This window comes from Salmo salar, chromosome 11, assembly GCF_965601325.2.
Source record: "Salmo salar chromosome 11, fSalSal1, whole genome shotgun sequence".
Lineage (NCBI taxonomy): Eukaryota > Metazoa > Chordata > Actinopteri > Salmoniformes > Salmonidae > Salmo > Salmo salar.
The window spans coordinates 114,235,080-114,244,684 of NC_138301.1; the positions used below are offsets into that span (position 1 = coordinate 114,235,080).

Below are 9,605 nucleotides of genomic sequence, written 5' to 3' on the forward strand. Positions count from 1 at the left end.
CCTTTCTAGGGAGTTTTTCCTAGGGAGTTTTTCCTAGCCACCGTGCTTCTTTCACATGCTTTGCTTGCTGTTTGGGGTTTTAGGCTGGGTTTCTGTACAGCACTTTGAGAATATCAGCTGATGTACGAAGGGCTATATAAAAATAAATTTGATTTGATTTAAAAAGGTACCAAACTGTCTGTTCAAGCAGTTGGTACACAGGTCGGACACTCATCAGTACAACAGAAGACATGCAATCAGAGGCCTCTTCACAGTCCCCAGGTCTAGAAGAGAGGCTGGGAAAACGCAGTATTGCATAGAGCCATGACTACATGGAACTCTCTGCCACCCCAGGTAACTCAAGCTAGCAATAAAACCAGAAAAAAAAAGATTAAAGAACACCTTACGGCATGACGGTTACTGTGAAGAGACAGACTTTTTTAATATATATATTTTGCATTGTATTATGTAGTACTAGTGGTGGAACTTGAAGCAGTAGTTGCCACCGGACTCAAACGGGTTAAAGTGGAAGGGCCATCCCTGGCCACCCTGACCCCCTCCTCCACCCTGCAGGCTCTCTGGGTCCAGGGATCAAACTTCTGAGTCAAACTTCTTACGCATTTCTACAGTGGATGGAGAGACATGCGAATAAACAACAAGTTAATCTTGTTTCCGGCTATGCTTTCAACACATTTTGATTGCTGAAAACTGTTTGACAGGATGTCCTCATACTCCAAATAGGTCACAGCTTCCTAAATACAATCATACTAGGCTTGATCAACATTATCAGGTGCATATACAGTACAGTACCTGGGTCGGTGAGCACCTGTTTTGCAGAGGTGATGTCGATGAACCTTTTCCCTGCCTTCCTCTTCTCCCAATCCTTTCTGTACTTGTCAGGATGCCACTTTTTGGCCTGCTGCCTGTACGCATGGATAATTTCCTCTTTGTTGGCACTCCTGGAGAAAAATAACATAAGGTAAAAGCTTGTTTGAATACAAGGAGTAAATGCATTCCAATTTCCCTGAAGTGATCACAGAGGTTGGTGAAAAGAAGAGAATAGAAATCAATTTCAAAAGAATGAACTTTTCCCTTGTCCAATCACTTGTAGATCACATATAGACAGATCACATATAGACAGGAATTATGTTTTGAAGAAGTATTTGAACACGATTCCCTTCTCTAGGTCAGGCATACCTTTTGACACCTAAGATCTTGTAATAGTCTTTCTTCGGGGTGAACTCGAGCAGTTCCTGGGCTCGCTTTAAACCATCCCTGATCTCATTGTTCTCCTTGTCAAACTCCATCACTTCCTTGTAGTCTTCCACCGCTAAGGAGGGGTAAAGAAAAAAAGGCAGAGAGAGTTTGGCTGTGCAGTAATTAGGACTTACATTTTAGTCATTTAGCAGATGCTTTTATCCAGAGTGACTTACAGTTCAATTCATCTATGTGGTTGTCTCACCATTCATCAGGAGAGACAACCACATACTGTATCACAGTCACAGTAAGTACATGTTTCCTCAATAAAGTAGCTATCAGCAAAGACCGAGCTAGTCAGGGTGGAAAAAAGTCAAGTGCAAGTGTCAGTTCAGGCTCCTGGCTATAAACACTGGGTTACATGGCACGTGTGGGAGTCCCTGAGCTACAACAAGCCCACAAGTGAACAAAGCCAGAGTACTTGAGGGAGTTAAAAACAATGCGACAAAGTGCTTTCATTCCATGTCATCGTTCCCTATACTACAGTAGTAGCATGGTGATAGTACCGTCTCCATAGTTCTGGTTGGTTATCATTCCATGTCATCGTTCCCTATGCTACAGTAGTAACATGGTGATAGTACCGTCTCCATAGTTCTGGTTGGTTATCATTCCATGTCATCGTTCCCTATGCTACAGTAGTAACATGGTGATAGTACCGTCTCCATAGTTCTGGTTGGTTATCATTCCATGTCATCGTTCCCTATGCTACAGTAGTAACATGGTGATAGTACCGTCTCCATAGTTCTGGTTGGTTATCATTCCATGTCATCGTTCCCTATGCTACAGTAGTAACATGGTGATAGTACCGTCTCCATAGTTCTGGTTGGTTATCATTCCATGTCATCGTTCCCTATACTACAGTAGTAACATGGTGATAGTACCGTCTCCATAGTTCTGGTTGGTTATCATTCCATGTCATCGTTCCCTATGCTACAGTAGTAACATGGTGATAGTACCTTCTCCATAGTTCTGGTTGGTTATCATTCCATGTCATCGTTCCCTATGCTACAGTAGTAACATGGTGATAGTACCGTCTCCATAGTTCTGGTTGGTTATCATTCCATGTCATCGTTCCCTATGCTACAGTAGTAACATGGTGAAAGTACCGTCTCCATAGTTCTGGTTGGTTATCATTCCATGTCATCGTTCCCTATACTACAGTAGTAACATGGTGATAGTACCGTCTCCATAGTTCTGGTTGGTTATCATTCCATGTCATCGTTCCCTATGCTACAGTAGTAACATGGTGATAGTACCGTCTCCATAGTTCTGGTTGGTTATCATTCCATGTCATCGTTCCCTATGCTACAGTAGTAACATGGTGATAGTACCGTCTCCATAGTTCTGGTTGGTTATCATTCCATGTCATCGTTCCCTATGCTACAGTAGTAACATGGTGATAGTACCGTCTCCATAGTTCTGGTTGGTTATCATTCCATGTCATCGTTCCCTATGCTACAGTAGTAACATGGTGATAGTACCGTCTCCATAGTTCTGGTTGGTTATCATTCCATGTCATCGTTCCCTATGCTACAGTAGTAGCATGGTGATAGTACCGTCTCCATAGTTCTGGTTGGTTATCATTCCATGTCATCGTTCCCTATACTACAGTAGTAACATGGTGATAGTACCGTCTCCATAGTTCTGGTTGGTTATCATTCCATGTCATCGTTCCCTATGCTACAGTAGTAACATGGTGATAGTACCGTCTCCATAGTTCTGGTTGGTTATCATTCCATGTCATCGTTCCCTATGCTACAGTAGTAACATGGTGATAGTACCGTCTCCATAGTTCTGGTTGGTTATCATTCCATGTCATCGTTCCCTATGCTACAGTAGTAACATGGTGATAGTACCGTCTCCATAGTTCTGGTTGGTTATCATTCCATGTCATCGTTCCCTATGCTACAGTAGTAACATGGTGATAGTACCGTCTCCATAGTTCTGGTTGGTTATCATTCCATGTCATCGTTCCCTATACTACAGTAGTAACATGGTGATAGTACCGTCTCCATAGTTCTGGTTGGTTATCATTCCATGTCATCGTTCCCTATGCTACAGTAGTAACATGGTGATAGTACCGTCTCCATAGTTCTGGTTGGTTATCATTCCATGTCATCGTTCCCTATGCTACAGTAGTAACATGGTGATAGTACCGTCTCCATAGTTCTGGTTGGTTATCATTCCATGTCATCGTTCCCTATACTACAGTAGTAACATGGTGATAGTACCGTCTCCATAGTTCTGGTTGGTTATCATTCCATGTCATCGTTCCCTATGCTACAGTAGTAACATGGTGATAGTACCGTCTCCATAGTTCTGGTTGGTTATCATTCCATGTCATCGTTCCCTATACTACAGTAGTAACATGGTGATAGTACCGTCTCCATAGTTCTGGTTGGTTATCATTCCATGTCATCGTTCCCTATACTACAGTAGTAACATGGTGATAGTACCGTCTCCATAGTTCTGGTTGGTTATCATTCCATGTCATCGTTCCCTATACTACAGTAGTAACATGGTGATAGTACCGTCTCCATAGTTCTGGTTGGTTATCATTCCATGTCATCGTTCCCTATGCCACAGTAGTAACATGGTGATAGTACCGTCTCCATAGTTCTGGTTGGTTATCATTCCATGTCATCGTTCCCTATACTACAGTAGTAACATGGTGATAGTACCGTCTCCATAGTTCTGGTTGGTTATCATTCCATGTCATCGTTCCCTATACTACAGTAGTAACATGGTGAAAGTACCTTCTTCGTAGTCCTGGTTGAGGATGAAGGCCTCAGCTCTGTCTCGAAGGATGTTGATGTTGCGTGGATCTCTCTGGTGGGCTTCAGAGCAGATGTCTATTGCCTTGGCAGCCATCTTTTTCTGGGGGAGAATAATGGAGCAACGTACGTATATAAAGCATTATAACTGGGTGGTTCGAAGCCTGAATGCTGATTGGCTGACAGCCGTGGTATATTAGACCGTATACCACAGGTATGACAAAACATTTATTTTTACTGCTCTAATTACGTTGGTAATCAGTTTATAATAGCAATAAGGCACCTCGGGGGTTTGTGATATTTGGCCAATATACCACGGCTAAGGACTCCGCGTTGTGTCGTGCAAGGAACAGCCCTTAGCCGTGGTATATTGGCCATACTATATACCACACCCCCTCGGGTCTTATTGCTTAATTATTAGTGGTTCCCTAATCATTAAGTAATATACTTTTTAAAAAGTTGTGAAATCAGTAGCTGTGAAAGTAGTTCTGAGAATTTGATCACACTACCAATTAATTTCTGACTTTAGAACAGGCCAAGTTATTTCTATCAAATGGCCATGGCAACGGCACAATCCATCTGTTTCTATGTGATGGGACCCACCTTGACCAGGCAGAAGCAGATCCTCTCTTTTGTCTTATTGGTGTAGTAGGGGACATTAGGTTCTGCCTTCATCACTGACTCATAGTTGTATATGGCCATTTGATACCTGAGAACAAAATATTTAATAATACATTTTCATTTTAGGGCAACAAGAGTTAAACAATAGTCATAACTAAAATCAATCAAAGTGGGTACAAATAGAATAGGTTTATTGATAAAACTGTCAAAGAAACCTAAAATATAAAACTGTCAAAGGAACAAAAAAGGACTGAAATATAAAACTCACATAGGGACTGACACATAAGTCCACATTTAGAGTGGCCCTATTGCCTGGGGCAAGTGAACTGAGCAAGCATGGAATTTGAGCCTGCTCTGACGTTGCCCCATTGGTTAGGTGTAAAAAAAAAAAAACTAGTGAAAACAACCAAACTGCAACGAATTCCAGTAGCCTTAAAGGGATACTTCGGGATTTTGGCAATAAGGCCCTTTATCTACTTACCCAGAGTCAGATTAACTCATAGGCACCATTTTTATGTCTCTGTGTCCAGTATGAAGGAAGTTGGGACATATTTTTGCGAGCCAATGCTAACTAGCATTAGCACAATTACTGGAAGTCTATGGGTATCTAGCATCGGCTCGTGAAACTACCTCTAACTTCCTTCATACTGGAAACAGAGACATAAACATTGTTAAACTGATCTTTCTGGTTCTTCCCCATTCTTTAAGTGAAAGACAAACAATGTATGGCATTTTTGGCAGTCGGGGAAGTTGAGTTTCCTCAGATACAAAGAACTCCAGTTCTGATCTTTCCTATTCCTCCCCTATGTGTAGGTGAAAGGCATACAGTGTGTTGTACATTGAATGTACAAAACATTAAGAACTTTCCATGACAGACTGACCAGGTGAATACAGGTGAAAGCTATGATCCCTTATTGATGTCACTTGTTAAATCCACTTCCATCAGTGTAGATGAAGGGGAGGAGACAGGTTAAAGAAAGATTTCTAAGCCTTGAGACAATTGAGACATGGATTGTGTATGTGTGCCATTCAGAGGGTGAATGGGCAAGACAAAAGACCAGTACACCGGTTAGAGTTTGTCAAGAACTGCAAAGCTGCTGGGTTTTTCACGCTCAACAGTTTCCCATGTGTATCAAGAATGGTCCACCACCCAAAGGACATCCAAACAACTTGACAACATTTTCGGGCAAGTGATCATATTCTTCAGGCAACCAAAAGACTCTCGAAATGTTCATACTAAATGCAGTAGTACGGACCTCTCCTCCTTGATATGCTCCTCGGCAGAGTACAGCAGCTCGATGAGCTTCTTCACCTGTTTGAAGTGGGATAAACACTTCTTGTCATCCTGGTTCAGCTTCAGACACTCCCGGACGTGACTGCAGAAGGAGAGGAAAGAGAGAGAGAGATTTACACAATGTACACTACCATTCAAAAGTTTGGGGTCAGCCAGAGTGTCCCGACTGCCCGGATCAGCCAGAGTGTCCCGACTGCCCGGATCAGCCAGAGTGCCCCGCCTGTCCTCCGGATCAGCCAGAGTGCCCCGCCTGTCCTCCGGATCAGCCAGAGTGCCCCGCCTGTCCTCCGGATCAGCCAGAGTGCCCCACCTGTCCTCCGGATCAGCCAGAGTGCCCCGCCTGTCCTCCGGATCAGCCAGAGTGCCCCGCCTGTCCTCCGGCCCAGCCCGAGTGCCCCGCCTGTCCTCCGGCCCAGCCCGAGTGGCCCGTCTGTCCGGCGCAGCTATCGGCGCCACCGAAGTGGGCGACGCCGAAGGTGGAGCGAGGTTCACGTCCCGCACCTTAGCCACCTCCAGGATAGGTGGGTTGGGGAGGGAGGGTGTAGCACAGTGCCGTCGTTGACGGCAGCCACCCTCCCTTCCCTCCCTTGTTGTTTAGGGGGTATTGTTTATTGGTTTTGTTGGGGTATTGGGGATTTTTTGTGTTTTCTTTTTTAAGGTGCATTCCGGGGTCTGCACCTTTGGGGGGGGTACTGTCACGTCCTGACCAGCAGAGGGAGCAATTGTATTAGTTTTGGTCAGGACGTGGCAGAGATTTTTGTGTTACGTGTGAGTTGGTTGTTGGACTCCCAATTGAAGGCAGGTGTGTTGAGTTGCCTTTGATTGGGAGTCCTATATAGTAGTGTGTGTTTTTCCTTGTGGTTGTGGGTAGTTGTTTTTGCACTGCGTTTTGTGTGCCTGCAAAACTGTTCCTGTCGTGTTTATTGTTTTTTTTCCTGTGGATGCTTTACTTGTGTTTATTAAAAATATGAGTATCCACATTCCCGCTGTGCCTTGGTCCATTCCTGACGACAGACCTTACAGGTATTGTGTGTAGATTGATTTAAATGTTTTAAATTTAACCTTTATCTAACTAGGCAAGTCAGTTAAGAACAAATTCTTATTTACAATTATGGCCTACTGGGGAACAGTGAGTTAACTACCTTGTTCAGGGGCAGAATGACAGATTTTTATCTTGTCAGCTCGGGGATTCGTTCCAGCAACCTTTCGGTTACTGGCCCAACGCTCTAACCACTAGGCCAACTGCTGCCCCAAATTGATAAGGGGGAAAAACAATTTAATACATTTTAGAATAAGGCTGTAACATAACAAAATGTGTAAAAAGTCTAGGGGTCTGAATACTTTCCGAATGCACTGTTTTCGAAAGACATTGTGCATTCTTTACCAACTGTCAAACTTCAAGTGTCACAAAATCAATGACAGATAGAAAAACACAAATCAATGTGGCCCTGAAGCCGAAAACCTCTTAATTTATATGTATTTGCTTGATACATGTGGGTGGTTGTTTGTTTAATCACTCTTCCCTATTACTAATAGAAATTCCTAGTGAGCGTACCCTATTGACTCCTTGTTCTCCCCCAGGCTATAGTGCAGGGTACTGAGCTTGAGGAAGGCAGCTCGGTTGTCATTCCTCAGCCAGGCGGTGGGAGTCAGGTCCTGAATGGCCTTCCTGGTGTTTCCCAGGTGGATGTAACATTCAGCCCGGAGCTCCAGAGACTCAGGGTCCCAGGGGGACAGCTTTTGAAAAAAGGAAGGTAGGGTCAGTGGTGTGAATTTTACCTTTTTACAATTTGATACAAAGACTGTTGAAGTATAATATAGCACTGTTTGATGATGAAGGTATTGTTTAGGAAAATAGGCATTACTTTCCATCCTCCGACTAGGCCCTGTGGCTAACCTGTACCTCCACCACCAGGCCCAACGACTAGGCACTGTGGCAGAGCTAACCCCTACCTCCATGACCAGGCCCAATGCCTAGGTCCTGGGGCAGCGCTAACCTATACCTCCACCACCATGCCTAACGACTAGGCGCTGTGGCGGAGCTAGCCCCTACCACTATGACCCGATCCAACACATTGATGGTGGTCCTGTAGTCTCTTCTGTGGTGGGTCGCGTGGGCCTTTTCCTGCAGCTCCTCCAGCTCGTTGGCCCTCATCAGCTGGTGCCACGCTTCCTCCTGGTCAGGGGAGCGCTGCAGCTGAGGAGCAGAAAAATAAAAAAGGTAAAGTTTCTGAAGCAAATATAACTTGTAATAAATACATAATAGATCACTCATATCTATAAATACATAATAGATCACTCATATCTATAAATACATAATAGCACTCAACTCATATCAAGTTTCATCTAACACTTCAGATTTACTTTACTTAGCCCACATCACATAACTGCAACTACAAAAGGATAATGAATGAGAAACAAATGTAACGGCAATATGAGACAGCGAGAGGATGCGATGATGGAATGAGCATTGGGAAAAAAATACAGCGGTGAGATTTTGATTGACAGAAGGATAATGTGCATCTAGACATAGAAAAATAATATTATTCTAGTAGTAGCATTCTAGTAGTTATATTTCTATTTATCGAGACTTACCACAGCCTGAAATTTCTCCCGGGCCTTCTGGGTGTTGCCCTGCTTTAGAAGGATATTCCCCATCTGCACTCTGGCCTGAAAACATGGAGAGGGGGAGAAATAGAGAGAGAAAGAGAGGTGGTAGTGGTAGTGGTGGTAGTAGTGGTAGTAGTAGTAGTGGTAGTGGTAGTAGTAGTAGTAGTAGTAGTAGTGGTGGTAGTAGTGGTAGTAGTGGTGGTAGTAGTAGTGGTGGTAGTAGTAGTGGTGGTAGTAGTGGTAGTAGTAGTAGTGGTGGTAGTAGTGGTAGTAGTGGTAGTAGTAGTGGTGGTAGTAGTGGTGGTAGTAGTGGTGGTGGTAGTAGTAGTGATAGTTGTAGTGGTAGTAGTAGTGGTGGTAGTAGTAGTGGTAGTAGTGGTGGTAGTGGTAGTAGTAGTGGTAGTAGTGGTGGTAGTAGTAGTAGTGGTAGTAGTAGTGGTAGTAGTAGTAGTGGTGGTGGTAGTGGTAGTAGTGGTAGTAGTAGTGGTAGTAGTAGTAAAGTAAGTAAGCGAGTGAGTGAGGTAGTAGCCAGACAGAAAGAGAAAGATAGATACAGGTAGAAAGGCAGAGATGGATGGAGAAAGAACGTTAATAACAATATCACAACGTTGTTGTCCATAACCGTGACTTGTCATGAAACAGAGATTATGTTATTGTTGACAATTGTCTATGTCCACTCACAATGACGTCATCTGGTTTGAGTCGGATAGCTCTGGTCAGGTCCGACAGGGCTGACTTGGACTTCCCCATTGCCAGAAACACAGCTGCCCGCTCATAGTAGGTCAGGTAAAGATGTTGGATCTTAATATGAACCATTTCATTGCAGGAGGAAATGAATCCTACAGCAGGAGGATTTTAAAGGTCTATTTAATATTTAGAATCACTGCTAGGGAGCTGCTGGAAGTGGTGTTTTACAGGTCCACTGGGCGTCAGTTCAAGTAGCCTATGTAGGCTACATGTGTCTCATGTGAATTAAAATAAAGTGACAATATTTGTAAGGGGTAGATGTATTTTTTTATTAGGGAAAATCTTTTTTTTTTGTACAATTGGTTTATTATATGTTCAAGGCA

At 43.5% G+C, this 9,605-nt stretch overlaps 1 protein-coding gene across 1 annotated transcript; it reads right to left on the minus strand.

Annotated features, from left to right (window-relative positions):
* Positions 1 to 448: 448 nt before the first annotated feature.
* LOC106563796 (dnaJ homolog subfamily C member 3) lies at positions 449 to 9,351 on the minus strand. Its single transcript, XM_014129653.3, has 10 exons — positions 9,217 to 9,351; positions 8,521 to 8,595; positions 7,979 to 8,122; positions 7,481 to 7,662; positions 5,888 to 6,007; positions 4,614 to 4,719; positions 3,993 to 4,113; positions 1,177 to 1,309; positions 790 to 938; positions 449 to 602 (listed from the first exon to the last, which is right to left on the minus strand). The coding sequence occupies exons 1-10, from the start codon at positions 9,349 to 9,351 to the stop codon at positions 571 to 573; spliced, it is 1,197 nt and encodes a 398-aa protein (XP_013985128.3). The 3' UTR covers positions 449 to 570.
* Between the last annotated feature and the right edge of the window lie 254 nt (positions 9,352 to 9,605).

Excerpts from the sequence above, each read along its gene's own strand:
- LOC106563796 (XM_014129653.3), bottom strand. The coding sequence starts at position 9,351 with ATGGTTCATATTAAGATCCAACATCTTTACCTGACCTACTATGAGCGG. Across the intron at positions 6,008-7,480 it reads GAGAACAAGGAGTCAATAGG|TCACGTCCGGGAGTGTCTGA; the intron begins GTACGCTCACTA and ends CTCCTTCTGCAG. Across the intron at positions 4,720-5,887 it reads GAGCATATCAAGGAGGAGAG|GTATCAAATGGCCATATACA; the intron begins GTCCGTACTACT and ends TTTTGTTCTCAG.